Genomic DNA, 24,675 nt, shown 5'->3' with positions numbered 1-24,675 from the left:
TGACTACATCCGGCAAGTTATATTTTACATTTTCTATTTTGGACAAAATGCTATTGTCATGAACCTTTTTTTTATTCAGTTCTCTCTCTTCTCATTCTTCGAAAAAAAAACTCTCATTCACATATCACATTCTCTTTCTTCTCTCATGGACTCTCTCCCTCATCTTTCTCTCTCTATGTCTCTCATATAAACGATGCTCATCCATTTGTCGTCTGAGTAGACCACGTGCTTCCAAGTGTAGGGGTCTAAGTCGTTGACCACCCGATTGAGAGACTTAGGTGGGTTGAGGCTCTTCTTGAAAGTTGGCACGACCGAAACGTCGTCATCACTTGGGTTTTCTTGAGAGTTCACTACAAAAAAAATCATGCATTTTGCCACGTGGTTACAGTGGCCGTTACTGTAGCCACGTGGCCATGTGGCCACATGTGTTCATAGACCACGTCGCTAAATTATTCAACGACGTGACCATGTTGCGATGTGCTAATGGGGCCACGTCGCCACATGGCCATGTGTCATCCCACGTCACCACATTATTTTTTTAATGTTATTATTTGCAGGTAATGCGACAACGGTTGGGCCGCTGTCGCCTCAGGGTCAGGTGTCGCCCCTTGGATAGCAGTATTCTCCGTTGCCGCTGGGGCAGCAGAATTCGCCGACTGGCCAACACTCTTTCGTTGGGGCACTTTCGCCCACTACACAGTCCCTTGTGCAGCGTTCGCCAATTGGGCAGCCTTCGTCGTCGCATATTGACCAGCAGTCGCCCGTTGTCCAGTCGTTGCCTAGTATGGGAAATTGTGATATCCAAAATCAACAAGCGTGAAGAATTGTAAAGTTTTTGTAATGTTGTTTTGTTAATAACAATAACATTTATTTATTTTATGTAAATATATACTTTATTTATAAATAATTTATTGTTGTTTTGATTTTGAATTATTGCAATATTGTTTAAATTTGTATTTATTGTAAATATTTTGAATATTGTAATAATATTTTTGAGATATTGAAAAAAAAAATGAATTTATTGAAATAATTTTTTTTATAAAAAAAAAAAAAAAAAAAAAAAAAATTAGGGGTAATTACCTTTTTCCCCCATGAACTACCAACTTTTGCACAAAGCCCCCACAAACTACCAACTCGACCAAAATAGAGCATTCAACTACCAAAGACAACCCTTTTCCCCCCTTTCGTTAGTCAAAGAGGTTAAAACAAACGGTCAACGGGTCACGTAACCTTCACATGCCGTTTTATCCTCATTTTCTTCCTCTTTTCCCCCCATAAACTACCACCACCTTCCAACATGCCCCCATGTAAAATAGCACGTGACCCGTTGACCGTTTGTTTTAACCCCTCTGACTGACGGAAGGGGGAAAAAGGGTTATCTTTGGTAGTTGAATGCTCTATTTTGGTCGAGTTGGTAGTTTGTGGGGGTTTTGCGTAAAAGTTGGTAGTTCATGGGAGGAAAAGGTAATTGCCCCAAAAATTTAATATTTTGGCACGTGGCCACGTGTCTTTTGGATACGTGGCTAAATGCCGACATGGCGCCTGACCACGTTGCCCACCTGTCGCGACTTGGCAAAAAAGTCACGTGGCACAAAGGCAACGTGGACAACGTGGCCACGTCGCGAAATGCACATTTCGCAACATGGTTAATTGCATGTGGCAAAAACCAATTTTTTTTTGTAACGGTTTTGAAAGAGTGGATGATGATCTGGACTAGGGTTTTAATGTGTAAAGTGTAAACCATTTCATTGAACTAAATAAAGACAGAATAAAAAAGAAAAAGAAAAAAGAGATTGAATACTTTAAGGAAAGCTCTGGTATTTTTATATTGTGGCATGTTTATAAAAGAAACAAAAAAAAAAAAAAAAAAAAAAAATTATACATGATTTTCTTTCGTTGCAAATATATGTAAAGATAGTAGTGACACGTTGAATTAAGATAATTTTGCTTTGCAATTTATATAACAGTCAAGGCATTACATTTCAAATGCCATTTGAGATTTCAATTGCAACATTATGAGCTTAATGTGCTAAAGCATCTAAGTTTTCACAATATGTTTACATTATCAAAGTTATGCGATGATTGGCAATTTCAAGAAAATCAAAGATATATTATTTGATTGACAGATTGATTTGTCTAGTGTTGACTTTCCTTGTTGCTATTGCTACTATAGAACGAGTTTTTTTCTGCTATAAAACTTGTAAAAACTAGATTACGTAATATAATGAGAGATGAGTTTTTGACAAATCATTTGATAGTTTATATTGATAAATAAATTGTTAAGAATTTCATTACAAAGATGATAATGGATGAATTTCATCCCATGAAAAGCTGTTGTTGAGCATAATTTGAAAGGGATGCTAAATTCCTTTTTTTGGATTTGTTTTTGTACATGTCTATAGCAAAGTAGGAAACTTTTATATTTGAAAGGAAAATTCTCTTCGAAAATTATTTTATAAATGTGTAACTTTTATGTATAGTCATGATATACGACTGAGTTTGAAATTAAATTTAAGACTTATCTATTTTTATTTTAAATAAACCACAACATAAATTAATATATAGTTAAATTATAAATTTTTCATAATAAGCTTGGAAACGAATAAATTTATGAAAATAATTAATTTTTATTAAATACTCCAACATCCTTTTATCTTTTTGGGTATGGGTTCTGTGGCAGCAATTCAGTTTGCAAGTATTATGGGTTAGGAGTTGGAGGAAGAGGCTGATCCGAAAAAGAGGCCCATTAAGAGGTTGCTCAATAGGCACCAACATTTCGGCTTTTGCAGAGAGTTGAGACTGCACCTGCACCTGCACCTGCACTGTCCGAGAAATGTCCGTTAAGAAAGAATTTTGACTGAAAAAAACAAACGGAGATAACGTAAGGTTGCCTCTTCAAAGTTCAATCTTCATCCGCAGTCGAATGCTCCGAGGTAGGTGCCCGAGAAATCTCCCAACAATTAAAAACACAATTGAACAAAATACAAGCGAAAAAGGGCCCAACCGGGTTCGAACCGGTGACCTCTTGATCTGCAGTCAAATGCTCTACCACTGAGCTATGGACCCCATGTTGTCGTTACTGTCTAAACTGTAATTATTATATTATATTTTTCTGATGAAAAGTCACATTCAAGAAATGAATTTCCAGCTAATATTATTGTTACTTTCAAACACAACACGTGTCCCCATATCATTAAATTTGATGGAAACAAGAGTGCTGCCAGAGTATGGGACAGACCGGCGATATGGACTATGCCGGGCACCATTCCCAACTAGCATGTCCATTTAAAGGTAGGAAATCATATCTCCATATTTAATTAAGCCTTTTCTAAATTAAATCTTTTTCTTTTTTCTTTTTTCTTTTTTCTTTTTTCGACTTAGACGCAGTTTGGGTAGATAAATCAACTATAGTAAAAATATCGAGTGCCTATATTTAATCCAATGACCCACCAACCAAGAACCGACCTCTTTTGTAATTGATCCAGAATTGTTTATGAATTAAGGTCCTTACTTTTTTGGCGTCCGAATTTGAATTTAGTCAAGTAAATCATTTAAAAAAGGTGACATGATTATTTTTTTTGGGTGATCGGCTACTTCATTTTCATTGCTTTACTTTTTGAGCGGATAGTTAGACACAACATAGGATAATGAGGGTGGTTGGACCATTCCGACTACCCTCCTCTTTGGAGGTGAGGAGGTGGTCGGTCATCTTGCCTAGACTCTCGCAGTCTTCAAGGGAAGGGAAGTAATTGACCGCCAATTACCCCTCAAGGGAATATTGGCCACCGCACAAGAGTGATTATAGTGGTCCAATTACACCAACCATTTCTTTGAGAGTGACTTATCACCTCTTGAAAAAAGTAACACGGTTGTCGATCACTCTTTGAGGAGGTGATAAGCAAACCCTTCACTTATTTTGTCCTCTCTTTTTTAAGGCTTGAGTAACTAAATTTAGACCATTCCTTTTGAATGAAGAGTGTAGAATTGAAAGTCACCTCAATCCATTCTTTATGTAACTTATTGCCTTGGACACAAGGGAATAACCACGATCATGCTCTGGGCAGTAGCAATCCAAAATTCTAAAACTTTCTCTAAATTATATGATTTTCATGAAATAGACCTTCTAAAATTAGTTTCTTTTTCTTCCAAATCAGTTTTTTTTTTATTTTTTTATTTATTATTATTATTACTTCCATCCACCTAAAATTTATTTATTCCCCTACCCAACAACCCTTATCCATAACTCCATTCTTGTAGAGTTAGATAGACAATTGAATGCCTTAAAAAAAAAAAGAAAAAAAAAAAAGAAAAAAGAAAAAAAAAAAGAAGGAGGAAGATAGACAATTGAAAAGACACACATGGACGCGAGCCTGTAATGTGATTTTTTTTTTTTTTTTTTTTTTTTTTTTTTTTTTGTGCTTTCTCTTAGGAGATCATGAGATGCATCCTTGACATCTTAAATGCATCACTCACAAAAATATTAATAATAATAATAATAAATTATAAATGTGAAAGACATCTCTTAAGTGAGTATACTTTTCACATTATTGGTTGAGATTTGGGGGCCGGGGTGTTTGGTTACAAACGCTCAATTTCCCTCCTTTATTTTTATTTTTAAAAAAAATAATTAACTTCAAAACGTTCTAACTGTTTTTACTTTTTATATCACATTAATAATTTTTTATTTCTATTTAAATAAAAAAAATTCACTACACTTTTCCATACAAATTCTTTCTACTTTATATCACATTAATAAATTCTTACTACTACTGAAAAAATAAAAAATCAACTCAACAATCTTTACCAAACACCCCCCTTAATTTTCTTACTGATCTGGTGCTTAGGTGAGAGATAGCTCAAGTGCTCAAGGTTTAGTCATGTGTTGCATAGTAAAATATTATATTAGTTGTGCATACGAAATTTCTCTTCATCCAAAATAAAATTGTCATCTAAGAAAGAGTATCATTCCTAGTAGTCTCACCAAATTTTACTCACCAAAATAATTAAAAATTACTTTTTTCTATTCTGGTGAGCCACTTTATTAAAATTCCCCCAGCAGCCTCACCATTTTAACTAGTCAACATTCACTATTCCATTTAAATAATAATTTTTTCATATTTATTTATTTTTTCTCTATATAATCTTTTTACAAAAAATCTAAGGACATTATCGTGTGAGAGATGGGAGATGGGAGAAGAAAATGAGAGAAAAAAAGGAAAAAAGTGTGCTAATCATGTGAGAGAGAAAGGTGAAACAAAATTTGGTGAGTGGGTTGTTGAGTGAAAATGCCTCATCTAATTTGGTTAGTAATTTCAGTCATCAAATTTTTTTTGGTTAAAATGGTGAGGCTAGTGAGAGTGGTTTTTCAAGATTTTCATCAAATTGGCTCACCAAAATAGCTAAAAAACTATTTTGGTGAGGCTACTAAATGTGTGATTAAAAATAGAAAGAAAAAAAAAGATGTAAAGACAATTTAATATCTCATTTTCAAAAAGTCCATCTAATGATTCATAAAGATTAGATTTTCATCTCTTACATTCAATTTTATCTGTAACTATGGCCTTGTTTGATAAGCATGGTTATAGAACAGGATAGTGCTTGGCACTATTTACTATACTTTTTTTTACTTTTTTATTTTTTCCAACAATTCACATCAAAATATTCTTACTTTTTTCATTTTTTATATCACATCAATAATTTTTTATTACTATTCAAATAAAAAAATTCACTACAATACAAATTTTTTTCACTTTTTTATACAAATTCTTTTTATTTTATATCACATCATCACTTTTTACTAATTTCAAAACTAACAACCTACTACTCTGTTCTGTTATGTTCTTTGCCAAACAAGCCCTATGTTTCCTTTCTAATTATTTTTCCTCCTCTTCCTTTCATAACTTTATCTTCTATTCTATCAATCTTTCATTTCATTATTTGAACTCATTCACACTTTATCCTTTTTGACAAAGACTATGTATTCTTTGTGTTATAATATTTTCAATATTATGATATAGTTTTTTTTTTTTTTTTTTTTTTTTTTTTTTTTTTTTTTTTTTTATAAAGTTTATTCCCTTTTTTATTTATTCAAAGATTTCTTATTCACTACTTTTAATCGCTCTATAAATATCACTCTGTTATCAGTTTCTCTCTCTGCTTCCGCTCTCTTCTCTCTTTCATGTTATATCTCGTTATATATTTGTACACACTACAAAAAAAGGCGTAAATCGCCGCGTGTCTACAGTACATGTTACTGTAGACACGCGGCCAGATGGCAGCGTGTTTCTCTGGACACGCTGCCAGATGTAGCGTACAAACAATTGGCAGCGTGTATAAAATACGCGCTGCCATATGGCAGCGTGTAATTTCTACACGCGGCCATCTGGCCGCGTGTATAAGTACACGCTGCCAGATGGCAGCGTGTATTTTATACACGCTGCAAATTGGCCGCGTGTATAAATTCCACGCTGCCATCTGGCAGACACGTGTAATTTAATACACGTGGCTAACTGAAAAACACTTTTTTGGAATTCCCTTTTTTTTAAAAAAAAAAAAAAAAAAAAAAAAAAAAAAAAAAAAAAAAAAAAAAAACAAATAAATTGGAGTATAAAATTGCTATGTACCCTATACCAAATTAGAGTATATAAACTAATTAGTTTTATACAGTACTTGTATTTAAATTTTTTAGAATTTATTTATATTAAAAATTCCTATTATATACCCCAACAATAAATTTGTGCTACACATACTTATAGTTATGTTTTAGGATTTACATGCAAGTTGAGTTTCTTGAATATGGTTTATGCGTTAGGACTTAATTTATTGTATGTGTAGTACATACTCTCAGGGTTAGGGTTCGTTGAACATCCATCTGAATGTGTTCGCCTTGTGGTCCCGATCATTATAGCATACCTTACACAAGTATAAAATTGCATGCCTCTATCATTTGATCGAGTTCAATGTTCAAAACTTGGTCGAACTATCATTTGATCCTATAGTTAGGGTTTAGCACTATACATATAGTACATATATTTAGGGTTAGGGTTTATGGCTTACATATATATGGTACATACACTTAAGATTTGGGTTAAGATTATGGGTTTTAGGGTTCAATTTTATGGTCAGTGTTTAGTATAGTATATATATATATATATATACTATACTTAGGGTTAAGATTTAGTTTTAATTTATAGTTTACGGTTTAGTTTTATGACTTAGGGTTTAGCAAGAATGTACATTACATACACTTAGGGTTGCATGTGTCTGTGTTTGTATTTGTATTTGTATTTCAAAACTATCTTGTCATATTATGTACATACATATATATAATATATGCATGCATGCATGTAAACGGCGTGCCGAAACTATATACCTTTATAGTTACTTGTATACACCCTAACATTGGTGTTTATGGCTATATATATATATATATATAGTATACTTATATACCTATATTGTGTATAGCTATATATAGTATATATATACACTTAGGGTTAGAGTTTATAGATATATATAATAACGTTGTATATACCCAAATTTGGGCTACAAATATATGCATAATTATACGGCGAGGAACAAAAATAAAAATATGCAACATAACAAAGTACATACACTTAGGGTTAGGGTTTATGACTATATATAGTATATAGACATAGGGTTAGGGGTATGGGCTACGTGCAATATGTTTATAGTATATTTACGTTTTACGTGTTGAGTACTTTAAATATATATGGTATACTTATAAGTAAACCCTAACTCTAATTAGGATTTACGTTAATGGAATAGTAATCTAATAAAACCCTAACCCTATATATATATAGGACCTATATATATATATATGAAACTTAACACAGACTTAAGGTTTAAGAATTAGTTTTAGGGTTACCGTTTAGGGTTTAGTTTTATGGGTTAGAGTTTACGTAAACCTTAACACTATATATATTACATACACTTAGGGTCGGATTAGGGTTTGTGTTTGTGTTTACAAATACAAAACTATATATATATATATATATATATATATACATACAAAACTATATATATATATATATTTAATATATATATATACCATTTTTCGTTTTTAAAAAAAAATAAAAATAAAAAATAAAAACAGATAGAGACGTGTATAATAATACACGTCCCTAATTGGCCGGGTGGCATTACGCCACGCGGCCAATTTTTGGCCAGGTGACCTGCGCGGGACATTTCCCGCGCGCCACCTGGCTAATATTTCAATTAAAAAAAAAAAAAAAAAAAAAGGGTAGCTTCCAGAGGAAGCTACCCTCGATCCTCGCATTTCCCTCTCTCTCCCTCAGCTCGATTCTCTCAGCTCGCTCACTCATCTCTCCCTCGCTCACTCAGCTCTCTCTCTCTCTCTCTCTCTCTCTCTCTCCCTCTCCGTCCACTGACCACCAGGATCTCCGGCCAGCTCCCTCTCCGGCCGTGACTGCACCACCCGTGTTCAGCAATTATTACGGTGCATGCTCTCTCTCTCTATCTCTCTCTCTCTCTTTATCTTTGTCTCTCTCTAGCTCTCTCTCTCTCTCTCTCTCTAACCGAACCAGCAACCCTAACCCTAGGTCCGGACCTATCTCTCTCTACACCTCCCTCTCACTCTCTCTCTCTCTGTCTCTCTCTCTAGCTCTCTCTCTCTCTAGCTCTCTCTCTCTCTCTCTCTCTCTAACCGAACCAGGAACCCTAACCCTAGGTCCGGACCTATCTCTCTCTACATCTCCCTCTCGCTCTCTCTCTCTCTCTCTCTCTCTCTCTCTCTCTTTCTCTCTGTCTCTCTCTAGCTCTCTCTCTCTCTCTAACCGAACCACATACTAAACCCTAACCCTAGCTTTCTCTCTCTCTCTCTCTAACCGAACCACAGACTAAACCCTAACCCTTTCTTTCTCTCTAGATTTCTCTCTCTCTGACACTATCTCTCTCTACATCTCTCTCTCTCTCTGAAACCTCTCCCGGTCTCTCTCTCTCTCTCTCTCTATCTCTCTCTCTCTCTCTCTGCCTTGTACGTGATTAGTATTTTTTTAATTGTTTTGGGATATTATTTTGGGACTAATATGTTTTAATGCAGGTACATTTTGGCAAAGGGGCATACAAATCACAAAAAAAAAAAAAAAAAAAAATTGTGAGTAATTTTAGCATTAAATTTTTTTCTGATATCTTTTGGCTATAATAAACTTGGTGCATTTAAATTAATTTGTTTAAAATCTGTTTCTAACTTTTTTAATAGTTTCATATAATAATTGTGGATTTAGCAATTAATAATGGTCTATGCAATGCTGTTAATTTTGTTGGGTTTGAATATCTATTGTTGTGTAATTTTATGTGTTTTGATGTGGTTGGTTGTTATGCATGAAAAATATTCTTACAGTTGTGGTATTTTTTTTTTTTTTTTTGTAATGTTTTAATGTACTACGAATTTGTGTGTGGATTATTATTTGTCACAATTATTTTATTAACTTAATCATAAAATAAATGATCAAAACCAATAAAATATAAATAAGTATTCGGTACTACAAAAAACAATTTTTGGGTTTTTTAAGAACAAAGAAAAAAAGTTTAATTGTTCATTTCAGGTAATTTTTTTACAAACAAAAAAAAACCAATTCAAAGTAAACTCGCCATCATTTCACAATAAAATGATCGTATCTAACGATTATTGGATAGATACAGAAAATTAAATTTCGCCACCGTCTACCATTTATAATTATTTTTTTTCTTATTCAATTTATAACAAAGGTGTAAACAATTTTCCCTAAACCCTAAATCAAAACCAATATAAAAATGCCTATGATCAAATCTCAAAACCAAACCCCTAAGCTTTATACTCTAAAAAACAAGCATAAACCATAAACCCTAAACCCTAGCCCAAATTACCGTTCACCCTAAAAACCATAAACCCTACAAAAGAGTGAAATTTTTTTATTACTTTTTTATTGTAGTTAAACCCTAAACCCTAACCTTAAAACCCTAACCCTAAAAACCTAAATCCTAACCTTAAAACCCTAACCCTAAAACCCTAAATCCTAACCTTAAAACCCTAAAACCTAAACCCTAAAACCCTAACCCTAAAATACTTAAAACCCTAAAACCCTAATCCTAACCTTAAAACCCTAAAACCTAAACCCTAAACCCTAAATTCTAACCTTAAAACCCTAACCCTAAAAACTAAACCCTAAACCCTAACCCTAAAACCCTAAACCCTAACCTTAAAACCCTAACCCTAAAATACTTTCTCCCTAAAAACGTAAATCCTAACCTTAAAACCCTAAAACCTAAACCCTAAACCCTAAATTCTAACCTTAAAACCCTAACTCTAAAAACTAAACCGTAAAAACTAAACCCTAAAAACCTAAATCCTAACCTTAAAACCCTAAAACCTAAACCCTAACCCTAAAACCTAAACCCTAACCCTAAATTCTAACCTTAAAACCATAACTCTAAAAACTAAACCGTAAAAACTAAACCCTAAAAACCTAAATCCTAACCTTAAAACCCTAAAACCTAAACCCTAACCCTAAAACCTAAACCCTAACCCTAACTCTAAAAACTAAACCGTAAAAACTAAACCCTAAAAACCTAAATCCTAACCTTAAAACCCTAAAACCTAAACCCTAACCCTAAAAACCCTAAAACCTAAACCCTAACCCTAAAAACCCTAAAACCTAAACCCTAAACCCTAAATTCTAACCTTAAAACACTAACCCTAAAAACTAAACCGTAAAAACTAAATCCTAAAAACCTAAATCCTAACCTTAAAACCCTAAAACCTAAACCCTAACCCTAAAAACCCTAAAACCTAAACCCTAACCCTAAAAACCCTAAAACCTAAACCCTAAACCCTAAATTCTAACCTTAAAACACTAACCCTAAAAACTAAACCATAAAAACTAAATCCTAAAAACCTAAATCCTAACCTTAAAACCCTAAAACCTAAACCCTAACCCTAAAAACCCTAAAACCTAAACCCTAACCCTAAAAACCCTAAAACCTAAACCCTAAACCCTAAATTCTAACCTTAAAACACTAACCCTAAAAACTAAACCGTAAAAACTAAACCCTAAAACCTAAACCCTAACCCTAAAAACTAAACCTTCAAAACCTAAACCCTAACCCTAAAACCTAAACCCTAACCCTAAATTCTAACCTTAAAACCCTAACTCTAAAAACTAAACCGTAAAAACTAAACCCTAAAAACCTAAATCCTAACCTTAAAACCCTAAAACCTAAACCCTAACCCTAAAAACCCTAAAACCTAAACCCTAACCCTAAAAACCCTAAAACCTAAACCCTAAACCCTAAATTCTAACCTTAAAACACTAACCCTAAAAACTAAACCGTAAAAACTAAACCCTAAAAACCTAAATCCTAACCTTAAAACCCTAAAACCTAAACCCTAACCCTAAAAACCCTAAAACCTAAACCCTAACCCTAAAAACCCTAAAACCTAAACCCTAACCCTAAAAACCCTAAAACCTAAACCCTAACCCTAAAAACCCTAAAACCTAAACCCTAAACCCTAAATTCTAACCTTAAAACACTAACCCTAAAAACTAAACCGTAAAAACTAAACCCTAAAAACCTAAATCCTAACCTTAAAACCCTAAAACCTAAACCCTAACCCTAAAAACCCTAAAACCTAAACCCTAACCCTAAAAACCCTAAAACCTAAACCCTAAACCCTAAATTCTAACCTTAAAACACTAACCCTAAAAACTAAACCGTAAAAACTAAACCCTAAAACCTAAACCCTAACCCTAAAAACTAAACCTTCAAAACCTAAACCCTAACCCTAAAAACTAAACCTTCAAAACCTAAACCCTAACCGTAAAAACTAAACCCTAACAACCTAAACCCTAAACCCTAAAACCCTAAACCCTAACCTTAAAACCCTAAACCCTAAAAACTAAACCCTAAACCCTAACCTTAAAACCATAACCCTAAAACCTTAAACCCTAACCTAAAAACTAAACCGTAAAAACTAAACCCTAAAAACCTAAACCCTAACCTAAAAACCCTAAAACCTAAACCCTAACCCTAAAAACCCTAAAACCTAAACCCTAAACCCTAAATTCTAACCTTAAAACCCTAACCCTAAAAACTAAACCGTAAAACCCTAAACCCTAACCTTAAAACCCTAAAACCTAAACCCTAACCCTAAAAACCTAAACCCTAACCTTTTTAACCCTAACCCTAAAAACTAAACCTTCAAAACCTAAACCCTAACCCTAAAAACTAAACCCTAAACCCTAAACCCTAACAACCTAAAATCCTAACCCTAAAACCCTAAACCCTAACCTTTTTAATCCTAACCCTAACCCTAAAAAAAGAAACCTTAAAACTCTAAACCATAAATAAAGAAAGAAGAATATTAAAAAAGAAAAAATTAAAAAAGGGAGAGATCTCTTTTTTTTTTTAATTACTTTTTATGGTCAGGTAAACCCAAACCCAAACCCTCACCCTACAAACTAAACCGTAAAAACCTAAAACCCTAAACCCTAAGAAAAAAAAAAAAAACCCTAAACCCAAAAAAAAGAAAGAAGATTATTAAAAAATATAAAAGAAAAGGGTTCGAGATCTTTTTTTATTTTTTTTTAACTATTTTATTTTAGTTAAACCCTAAACCCTAAACCCTAAAACCCTACACCCTAACCTTAAACCCTAAACCCTACAAATATTAAAACCTAAACCCTAAACCCTAACCGTAAAAACTACACCCTTAAAAACCTAAACCCTTAAAAACCTAAACCCTAACCTTAAAACCTAAAAAGGAAAAACCCTAACCCCTAAAAAAAGTATGAGAAAATGATACTTTGAGTTAACTGTTTAAAACAAACAGTAAACAAACAAGCACTTTATTTGCTGTAATCAAATAACATATTTCGTTTCAGACTGTTATCTCGCGTACAGAGGAATATGGATAAGTCGTGGATGTCAGCACCTAGAGGAACAACACAGTATAACGACGGGTGTAGAGCGTTCGTGGCATTTGCCGTTCGTAACTGTAGGTCTGGTGATGGCAAAATTTACTGCCCATGTAAGTACTGCCGGAATAACCAGCGGCACCCCCCAGATTACGTTCTTGCACACCTGACAGGGGGGAAGGGAATGTCCACGGGATAAGGTTTCTGGTATATGCACGGTGAGACAACCCTAAACCCTGCTGGTCCTGTTCGGGGTCACGACCATCCCAGTGTCACAGATACGGCTGCATGTGGCATTGAACATGTAGAAGTCACAGAACAAGGCGGAGACCTGGAACAAGGTGGTGACATGCACGCAATGTTGCGTGACGCATTCGGCGTGCACGAAGTAGGTGACACTGATAATGTTGGCCAGCCCGGAGAAGTAAATGAAGGAACCTCTGCAAGGGACACATTGAAGTACCTTGAGTTGTTGAAGACTGCCGACAAGCCACTTCACCCCGGTACAAAGCACAGTAAATTGAGTGCTACTGTACATTTCTACAACTTGAAGTGCATTGGAGGTATTAGTAACAAGATTTTTTCTGATATTCTGGACCTTGTCTGTCAGTTATTGCCTCCTTGCGATGATGCATTGCCGGTTAATACGTACGAGGCGAAGAAATTCCTCAGTTCCATGGGTCTCGGGTATGAGAAGATTCCGGCGTGCCGTAATGACTGTATGCTATTCTGGAAAGACAATAAAGATCTAGATATCTGCACCGTATGTGGAGAATCTAAGTGGATGGCTGATATACATTTCGATCAGGATGGTGAGGTAATATCGTCGAGGAAAAAACGTCCAGTGAAGGTGTTGAGATGGTTTCCACTCATCCCACGGTTACAGAGGTTATTCATGTCGGAGCACACGGCGCACAATATGAGGTGGCATGCAGAAGGCCGCACTAGGGACGGGGTATTGAGGCACCCCGCGGACGGTGAGGCATGGAGATCGTTCGACTCTCTACATCCGGATTTCATGGCCGATAGTAGGAACGTGCGGCTGGGACTGACAGCAGACGGATTCAATCCATTTGGGAACATGAGTACATCCCACAGCACATGGCCCGTATTGCTTGTACCGTACAATTTGCCTCCTTGGATGTGCATGAAACAGACGTCGTTCATCCTGTCACTGGTTATCCCCGGACCGAGCTCACCTGGTATGGATATCGACGTCTACCTTCAGCCACTGATTGATGAGCTGTTGGAGCTGTGGGATGTAGGGGTACGAACACTAGATGCTGCGAAGATGGAGAATTTCAATATGCGTGCTCAGTTGATGTGGACAATAAACGACTTCCCGGCGTATGCAGATTTATCCGGTTGGCCTAACAAAGGTGTGAAGGCATGTCCTTGTTGCATGCATTCGACACGTTCTAAACATCTGAAGAACGGTTGTAAATTTTGTTACATGGGACACAGGAGGTACTTGCCAGCCGAACATCTGTGGCGGCTGAACAGAAGAACGTTTGATGGGACTGAGGAGTTAGAATGTGCTCCGGATGTGCCTTGCGGGGACGAGATCCTCCAACAGTTGGACGGAGTTGCGTTTGGGAATGAGAATGCGGGTAAGACGAGACGGAAGAAGCGGAAGACCGGTGCACGGGGTGCTGATGATGTTGTATGGAAGAAGAAAAGTATTTTCTTCAGATTGCCGTACTGGAAGGACAATTTGCTTCGGCACAATCTTGATGTCATGCACATAGAGAAAAATGTCATGGACAATATACTTGGCACTATTTTGGACATCAAAGGGAAAACGAAGGACAACTTGGCAGCTCGGCTGGATTTGCAGGAGATGGGGTTGAGACCTAAATTGCATCCGTTCACCGCCGCAAATGGTAAAACATATATACCCGCGGCTTGTCACACGATGTCCAGGGAGGATAAAGAAAGCTTTTTAAAGGTGCTTCGAAATGTGAGAGTTCCAGACGGATATGCGTCGAACATTTCACGGTGTGTTCGGATGAAGGACCGTACAATTTCAGGGTTAAAAAGTCATGACAGCCACATACTGATGCAGCAGCTTCTACCAATTGCATTGCGTCAGTCATTGCCAGACAAAGTGGTCAGACCTATCGTTGAGATGTCAGCATTTTTCAGAGGCATATGCTCAACCAAGCTAACCCAAGCCGAGATGGACCGACTGCAGGGTGACGTCTGTATCACACTGTGCAAGCTGGAACAGGTATTTCCTCCTGGGTTTTTTACTAGCATGGTCCACTTGGTCGTGCATCTTGTGCGCGAATGTAGACTCGGCGGACCCGTTCAGTATAGGTGGATGTACCCGGCAGAGAGGTAAAATACAACATAATATATATATATATATATATATATATATATATATATATATATATATATATATATATATATAAATTTTTTTTTTTGTTCATGTAACTCATGGCATTAAATGGGGGCAAGTCCTTAATGTTTGTGTGTGCACCAGGAGTCTTGGGGGTTTCAAGTCGAATGTGCGCAACAAAGCGGCTCCTGAGGGGTGCATTGCGGAAGGTTACATAGCGACCGAGCTAGTAACGTTCTGTTCGAAATATCTAGAAAATGCACCAACCTTCCACAACAGACCTTTGAGAAACCCTGATGGTTCCAAGGGGGCGGGAACGCGAGTTAGATTGAACCGGTTGACGATGCATCAGATTCATCGTTATATTGTGTTCAACTCTGACGAGTTTCTCAATTTGCGGATGTAAGTAGTGTTTACATATTGAACCGGATTCAAATGATATAATTGATAATAATTAGTTTTTTAATTATATCCGCTGAATGTAGGATGCATAAAGACGCTATTAGGCGATCATGCGTTAGGGGTCGCATCACGGACGCTCTGATTGAAGCCCAACATCACGAGCAGTTCTGCGAGTGGTACCGCGCATATGTAAGGAAGTAGTGGTATTTTCGTATATAATATTTACCTATGTTCAGTGTCAATTTAAGATAGGGTTCGACAATATGCCGCTATTAACCGATGTACTCTTTTAATATATGAAATGATAACATAGGTTGATGGCCTTGACGATCAAAGTAGGGAGGAATTGGGGCTGAAATTGGTTATGCGGAGTAGAGGGTTGAAGGAGACAGCAGTGAAGTATAACAGGTACGTGGTAAACGGGAAATTGTTCCGCACGCTAGCCCATGATGTGGGAAGGAGGACTCAGAACAGCGGGGTATGTGTGCCAACCGTTGAATGTGAAACCTACTACGGGCAGTTAACCGATGTGGTTGAAGTCGAGTACTACGATAGGACTACGTACGTCCTATTTAAGTGCAATTGGGCGGACCCCACGATGGACAGAGGATTTAGAGTCGACGATTATGGTCTAGCGTTTGTCAACTTCACTCACCTCGTCCACAGGGGAGAACTGCTAACTGACGAGCCGTACGTGCTTACATCTCAGGTAGACCAAGTGTTTTATGTCGAGGATGAAAGGAACCCAAACTGGGTTTGTGCCGTGAGGACTAAACCGCGCAACGTGTACGATGTTGGTCAGGGGGAAGGGAGTAGTGATGCAGATAATGCATATCACGAGTGTGTACCGATCGTATTACCCACTGATGACCTGCATGATACGAATGATGAATTCGATCACGACAGGCCCGACATTGATCCGATTGAAGCTCATGTTATACAATGATTGCTATATTTATTATTGGTACAATTTGCTTAAACTCAAAATACTTTCTTATTTTGCATAGAGCTCATTGTATATTATGCATATTTTATTTTAATATTAAAATTAAAACGAATTTCAAGTAATTTGTCTCACATTTGTTCGCAGGTTTCGATGGACCCGAGACCCCCTACTTGCGCACATCGTGCACCACGCCAGCCCGTGCATTGCACGACTACATCCACACCGGCGATGTCAGCGGCACTATATACCACACCGTGGCCACCCCACCCGGACGCTGTATACAGACCATTGCCCCCGGGTACGGCGGGGATGAGCAGGTCAGATCCCGGGCAGACGAGCACAGCTGGATATTCTCCTTCTATATACCCGCCTACGTCGACACCGGCGATGTCAGCGGCACTACATACTACACCGTGGCCACACCACCTGGACGCCGTTTATAGACCATTGCCCCCGGGTGCGGCGGGGATGAGCAGGTCAGATCCCGGCCAGACGAGCTCAGCTGGATATTCTCCTTCTCCATTCACGACGTTATCGCAGTTGGGGCTGACCTCACCGGGCCATGTTGATCGATGGTGGGCGCGAGACTGTCATGATCTGAGCAGATTTCCGTTGTACTATCCATACCCCCTTCCACCACCTATGCCAGTCATTCCTGATAGTGAGACTCAGGATGACAGATTCCCGCTGTCACAGCGGGGGGGGATGCCTATGCCGGCTATGCGGTCGGGACAGCTGTCGTCACCGGCTGGGGGCCAGGGCCCGGCACCTGGGGAGAGCCAGATGCATGTTTATGGACAGAGCCAGTTGCCGCTTCCTGGGGAGAGTCAGGACCCAGATGTAGGGGAGAGCCAGCTGCCCCACGAGGGGGATGATGTGATGTTGGGGCTTGATCAGTTAGCACATGATGTCCCCCAGGATATGCCTTCGGATGACGATCATGATGATGAGCATCACCCAGAAGATCAGGCAGGCGAGGAGCATGCTGGTGACCCAGCGACCGAGCACATAGCGTTCGACCATATTCGGCTGATGGGTAAGTACATTTGTATACATTATTATAAACTAATTAATTTAGTAAGTTCATATAATATTTAAATTGAATTTTTAATTTATTGATATAATTAAGTTATTTAGTGTTAATATATTAACGTTTTATATTTATTGACTAGGGTATAACCCAGACGGGAGCATATATTTTGAGGTGATTAAGGACCCTGAGAGAAATTGGGTGCTCCCGAGGGGTAAGAAAGTTGTGTTGCAGTACAATGCTGCAACACAACCAGTGGGACGAGCATGCAATCGTTATAGACGGGCTGCGGGCAAGCTGTTACGGAGCGGGTCCCATATTCACTTGCGGGACAAATGGGGAAAGGTAGATAAACAGGTTAAGCAGGCTATGTGGGATGCCATAATGGTATGTGTATGAAACTAATATATGTATTTTGTGAAATTAAAGTTAAGATGATTTTTTCTTTATTGAACTGCTAAAATTAATCATTAGATTGAATGTGCAGCAAGAATTTTATGTACCCGTATCCGTCGACCAGCGCCTGGCACAGAATTCTGGGGTGATATGGGCCGTAAGCACCGTTCATGGAAGTCGAAGTTGAGGACCCAGCTAAATATTCGAGACGGTGACACGCCATTGACAGTACGTGCGAGAATGCCAGAGACGTTTTTTGATAAGTATGACCAAACGGATGTGGAGGACGTACTGCACGAGTGGTGCACAAAAGTAAATGTGGTATGTAGGTCTTTGAATGTATTACTATAATGTTGTGTTTTTAAACAGTTCATTCAAATCATAACACATAAGTAATTAAAAGTATCAATTCTGACATTTGTTTTGGGAATGTTCAATGTAAAGGAGAGGTCTGAACGAATGAAGCGGCTGCGGGAGCAGCAAGACATCCCCCATAGTCTGGGGTCCAAAAGTTATGCCAGATTTAATCACGATGAGGTATGGAACAATATGTAAAAACCCTAATTCTTATTTGTGCGTAATTGTTCTTTCTTAACGTTAAATGAATATCCAATGTTTGTTATATATTTATACTGTATGGCGACAGGCATCTATATCTGGCACGCCCCCCACTCGCGCCGAGTCGTTTGTGAAGACGCACACAAGGAAAGACGGCACTTTCCTGAACGAGCGGACACGGGACCTATGCGTATGCTACTGTTATAGGTTATCGATTATTATTAGTTATGTGTGTGATAAAGTATTTATTAATTACCATTGTTTTGTATGTTGACGACGTACAGGAGCGGATGACACAGAGTTTGTCCACTGATCCTGCTGCCTCGGACCCCGTCTCATCAGATACGGTGCGTTGGGCACCTGGCGACGTGTACGAGCAAGCGGTTGGGCGACCCGAGTATGCGGGTAGGGTTCGGCAGGTTGGGCCGAACGTTACTCCTGTTCGCGGGACTTGTTTCTCGTATAGGGGTCGCACACGGGGGGGACCGGCCGAGGGCACTTCTCAGGATTGGGCTGCTCACAAAATTGCGGAGTTGGAGGGCATAGTGCGGGCCGAGAGAGAGCGGGCTGACAGCATGGAGCAGCGCATACGACAGATTGATGATATGGAGCAGCGCATGCGACATTTTGAGGCCTTCATGTCCTCTACAGGATTATCGTTCGTATGCCCTGGTGCTCAGCAGTCTTCACCTGCACACGTCGGTAGTACGTCATCTGTTAGTAGTGCGCCTGCAGGTATGGTTCATATTATGTATACACTTAGGTTTATTTTTAATTTGTTCTCATTACTTGTTTAAATTTGCATATAATATTATGTAGGTTAATTATTTTTAGTACTTGCAGGTAATGCGACAACGGTTGGTCCGTTGTCGCCTTCTGGACAATTGCTGACCCAACAATCCCCTCTCGGGACTCCTTCGCCCGTTACACCATCTCTTGCGGGACAATCGACAGTTGGTGAGCTCACGCCCGGGACTGCACCTCGTGATCCGCAGAGACGTCCTCCAGATTTGTAGATATTTTGTGTATTTTTTTTTTTTTTAGTACCGAATAACTTTATTAAATTAAGAATCTCAAATTTGTTGATATTGTTGTGAAAGTAGTTATATATAGTAATGAATATATTTATTAGTACATGGTATTCGAATTTTTAAAAAACGTTGTTTTGATTAATTTGTGCAATTTGATTTTGTGATATTTTTGGATAAAATAAATTTGGAGAATTTTAGTAAAAAATAAATATATATATATATTTTAAATAAAAAGAAATTAAAAAACATAATTAAAATATATATATATATATATATATATATATATATATATATATATATATATATATATATATATATATATATATATATATATATATATAAAATAATATTTATATAAAATATATAAATATATTTTAAATAAAAAGAAATTACAAAATAGAATTTATATATATATATATTTATATATATAAAATATACTGCGGCCAACATCTGGCCGCGTGTACATTAATACACGCGGCCAACTGGCCGCGTGTATAATAATACACGCGGCCATCTGGCCGCGTGTATTAATGTACACGCGGCCAGATGTTGGCCGCGTGTAGATATATACACGCTGCCATTTGGCAGCGCGTATTAATGTACACGTGGCAAATTGGCCGCGTGTATTAAAATACACGCTGCCAAATGTGCAATTAGCATTGCCCAGGTCCACCGCGTGTATCTACGCGGCTAATTACACGCGGCGAACTGTTTGCCACGTGTACAGTTACTGTACACGCGGCGAACTGCATGTGGCGATTTTCGATTTTTTTTGTAGTGACACTCTGAGTTGTTCAAATATTTGATAAACTTATCGTCAAGTACCAAGTTCAATTGTTTTAAACTTTTAGACATTTGTTTATTTTGATTTTGGTACATCCATCTATCATAAAGTAAGAAGAATGATTTAAACAATTTTTTTAAAAAAAATATTTTCATATTTCTTTTAATAAAAGTATTATATTAAAATTAAAAATAATTCATTTAGAATTTTTGCCTTAAACCCTAATTATATTGAGTCATCTTTGTGTTAAGAAGGAACTTTTTTTCCTTATAGTGGCATACTCAACGCAAAACTAGCTACTAGGAAATAGACCGTAGCTCGTATTTATGGAAAAACATTTGGTCTGCCAGAGATTTGATGAAGGAATGGCTAATTTGGAGAGTTGGGTCTGGTGAGCAAATAAAAAAATTTCATGACAAATGGATTCCACATCAGGTAGTGCGTATGACTTATACTCCCAGAAGGGAACTTTTTGAAGATGCGATGGTGGCTGACTTGGCCTTCTTGACAAGGACACTCGTTGGTGGAAGTGGAATACTTCCTTGCTTGCCGAAGTGATTGAGGGGGATGGTGCTGCAAAAATAGGGCAGATCCCTATTAGTATGTACAATGGCAGAGATCAAAATATTTGGAAGTACTCTACAACGGGAGAATTTACGGTAAGAATTGCCTATCATCTAGCAAATTCATGTGCTACATATGATAGAGGGGAGTGTTCTTATGCGACCCGCCATACAGACACCTGGAAGATGGAGGTTCCCAATGTCGTAAAAGTATATATTCATTTGGATTGTGGAGGGCCTATCATCATGTACTGCCGACAAAAGCAAATTTGTTTAAGAAGAAAACAGTGTCAGATCCATTATGTCATGTATGTGTGTTGGAGGAGGAAACAATGGAACATGTATTATGGAATTGCCCAGCAGCTACAAATGCGTGGAGTGTGTGTAGCCGGAGGCTTCAAAAATGCAGTGAGGTGCGCAGTGAATTTATATCCTTCGTAGATTCTATGCACAATGAATTGGATAAGGATGATTTTGAAGCAATGACAGTCAAAACACGAAACCTGTGGTTAAGAAGAAATTCCTTGATCCATGCATGGGGAGATTTTGGTCATTCTAACCATATTGTATAGAAAGGCTATAGAATCCTTTCAAGAATATAAAGATGGACAGGTCGAGCTGCATAAATATGAAGGTGAAGATATATAGAGTACTGGTTTGCCATCGTTGGAAGGCTCCTTCAGGGGGGCTAGTAAAAGTAAACTGGGATGCTCATCATGCTCCGATAGATATGCATAATAGGAAGACAGGCATAGGAGTGATTGTATGTGATTATATGGGAGGGTGCTGGCCACTACGCAATCTCTAAAAGGTAATATTACTTATCCAGTTGTTGAAGAACATGTTGCTGCTTTAAGGGTATCAGCGATATTATCTCTCCCTCAACAACCATGATTTCAAACCACACTAATTAAAGCTCGGGATAAAGACTCCAAATGAAACTGAAAGACCTAGAGCTATCATCATGTAAATTCAAATATTATTTTATCTTGTGTAGCTATCTCAATAACTCATGTAACTGATTATTCCATATAAACATCAACCTAAACCACATTAAGGTTAGGCAGCAACAAGTATTATAAGATTCTATATGGTATCAAAGCCCTAGTACTAACTCACGTCCAATTTTTTCTTTTTCTTTTCACATACAAATTTTTTTTTTCTTTCCTCCACCATGTCTACCCCTAACTCTCTCACTGCAACCAATTCTCTTCCTCCCCCTGCTCCGGTATCTAACCCACCACAGGTTCCAATTTCTCTTCCTCCCCCTGCTCCGGTTTCCACCCACTACCAAACCCCTCCACTTGTTACCTTCTCCAATTATAATCTTGTCAAACTCATGCAGGAAACCAATCCTATTTGGCTACCTCAGATTGTTCCTCACCTCAAAGGTGGAAATCTCTACGAATATATTGATGGATCCTTCCCATGCCTATTTGGTTGCCTCAGATCGTGTTTGGGTAACTCGGTTGGCAATCGGGTCGTGTTTGGGTTTAAGTGTTTAACCCGATTAATAATCGGGTTGGGTTCGTGTTGAACCTGATTGTGTAATTGAGTCAGTCGAGTTGACACAAACCCGAATTGTCAAGCCTAATTTTTTGGGTGTCTTTTTCATTTTTTGTTGGGCTTTTGTGGTGGAGATACGGTGGTGAAATCCTTTTCATAATCTAATAAATCACCGTTGCATCACACCACGCCAGAGCCACTATCAGCTCATAGGATGGCGACGCGCCACTCCAGACTTCCTCGGGTTCGGCCCACCCCAACCATCATTGGGGTGGCGCGCCGCCACTAGCCACCTCTTGGGGTGGCCGGCAAGCCACCCCATTCAAGGGGGAGCATGATGAGCCACCCTTTTCATTTTTTCATTATTATTTCTTTAATTTTCTAGTTATGTGTGTGCGCACGTGCGCGCAAGCCACCCCATTCAAGGGGGAGGATGATGAGCCACCCTTTTCATTTTTTCATTTTTATTTCTTTAATTTTCTAGTTATATGTGTGTGTGTGTATTTCATTAGGAATGACATGTTTTGTCATTTTATTAGTGATGATGTAGCATATTAACAAAATTCGTTAAGTTTTTTTTCGGAATTTGAGTGCGAAGAGTTTTTTTTTTTTTTTTTTTGGCATACTCCATGAACCTCTAAATTAATTTTGATACCATATGGAGCTAATTGTAAATCAGGTAAACCAAACAGATTGATTTTGCATTTTTCCCTAAAATGAATAAAAAAAAATTAAAAATGATTATTTTAGTAAAATAGAAAAGAAGTTTAGATAAGCAATTGGATGAGATCTTGACAAGTGGTTAGCTAAACCGATAAAAGTAGGTTTTAGTTAACCATTTTGCATTAAAAAAATAATAATAATAATAAATAAGCCATTGGGAAGAGTAATACTAAAAGAAAGACTCATGTCCTCCCAAAGTTGATGTGATTTTTAAAATCACTATTAGATATTGTTAAATTTTGATACAATGATAATTTTAAGAGCCACATAAATTTTAAAATATCTCAAATAGTACATGGATCATCCTTCTAGCGCGCATTACAGCCCTTAGTCGATTAACAATGCACTAATAAGAGGAGAGGGCAAGTGAGTCGTATAAATATCCAGAGTGAGACAAAAAGCAGCAAGTAGTTTTGATATTATGTTAAAATATTATAAAAAATGAAAATATTACTATAAGAGTAACTGAAGAAAAATAGAAAGAGGAGAAAAAAAAAAAGGTGATTGAAGATAGTTCATTTTAGAGCACTCCTAATAAATTATGCATTTTTATATGTAAAATGGTTAATCAAAATCTATTATTAAAATACACCATACATTATTATTATTATTATTATTTATATCATTTAAATAATATTATTTTATTCCTTTTTTTTTTTTTATGTTTCATTTTTTTTCTTCACTTCATTTGCCAAAGGAAGCGAAGAAAAAATGAGTATAACATTTTTTATTATTATTTAAATAAAATAAAAAACCCTCCATTCCCCTTCTCTTGTTTTCATTTCTCTTAAAAAAATATTAATTTTAAAATATTCTTTAAAACTTTTTATTTTTTATATTATATTAATTATTTTTTATTATTATTTAAATAAAAAAAAATTCACTATAATATAATTTTTTTTTTCTTTTAACTTTTTTATATAAATTACTTTTACTTTATATTATATCAATACTTTTTGTTTAAAAATTTTATAAAAATATTATTCCACTGCCAGACGGGCGTACAGCTCACGTCCTTTTCTCGTAAAAAAGGAGTACACAGCTCACGTTCTTTTCTCTTAAAAAAGGTATCACTATTTTTGCATTGAGATTTGAGAGTACAACTCACGCCACACGTCCTTTAGCAATGAAAGCAGCACTTCTTTTACGGGTCTCAGATTCATGTTCAATCCCACTCAGTTGTTTGTACAACTCTAAAGTCATCTTCAACAAAGTCGCTATTTTAACCAAAATAGGCAGCATTGCATATTTATTGTTCATCAATTACCAAATAAAATAATCAAACAAAATTAAACGAAACCCATATTTTGGAACGGGAAATTCTAAACATCCTCCACCCATTCCCTCTTCATCACCCTCTTTTTCTTAAAAAATTGATTTTTATTAAAAAGTTGTCTCTGATGTCACATCACAGAGACAACTTTTTAATAAAAATCAATTTTTTTATTATAAAAGGGTGA

At 37.0% G+C, this 24,675-nt stretch overlaps 2 protein-coding genes and 1 non-coding gene across 3 annotated transcripts; 2 read left to right on the top strand and 1 right to left on the bottom strand.

Annotated features, from left to right (window-relative positions):
• Positions 1-2,994: 2,994 nt before the first annotated feature.
• TRNAC-GCA (transfer RNA cysteine (anticodon GCA)) lies at positions 2,995-3,066 on the bottom strand. Its single transcript has one exon. It is a non-coding gene; the product is annotated as a tRNA-Cys (tRNA).
• Positions 3,067-16,852: 13,786 nt separating this feature from the next.
• On the top strand, positions 16,853-18,446 carry LOC133873350 (uncharacterized). The gene is made up of 4 exons (XM_062311067.1): positions 16,853-17,660; positions 17,797-18,041; positions 18,142-18,180; positions 18,420-18,446. The coding sequence occupies exons 1-4, from the start codon at positions 16,853-16,855 to the stop codon at positions 18,444-18,446; spliced, it is 1,119 nt and encodes a 372-aa protein (XP_062167051.1).
• A 544-nt stretch (positions 18,447-18,990) lies between these two features.
• Positions 18,991-20,981, top strand: LOC133873349 (uncharacterized). The gene is made up of 3 exons (XM_062311065.1): positions 18,991-19,343; positions 19,452-19,561; positions 20,859-20,981. Exons 1-3 carry the CDS (start codon positions 19,184-19,186, stop codon positions 20,979-20,981), a joined length of 393 nt encoding a protein of 130 aa, XP_062167049.1. The 5' UTR covers positions 18,991-19,183.
• Positions 20,982-24,675: the final 3,694 nt, after the last annotated feature.

The sequence above is a fragment of the Alnus glutinosa genome, chromosome 7 (assembly GCF_958979055.1).
Source record: "Alnus glutinosa chromosome 7, dhAlnGlut1.1, whole genome shotgun sequence".
Taxonomy (NCBI): domain Eukaryota; kingdom Viridiplantae; phylum Streptophyta; class Magnoliopsida; order Fagales; family Betulaceae; genus Alnus; species Alnus glutinosa.
The sequence above is the reverse complement of the archived record's forward strand: the minus strand, read 5'-3'. Positions and strand labels throughout refer to the sequence as shown.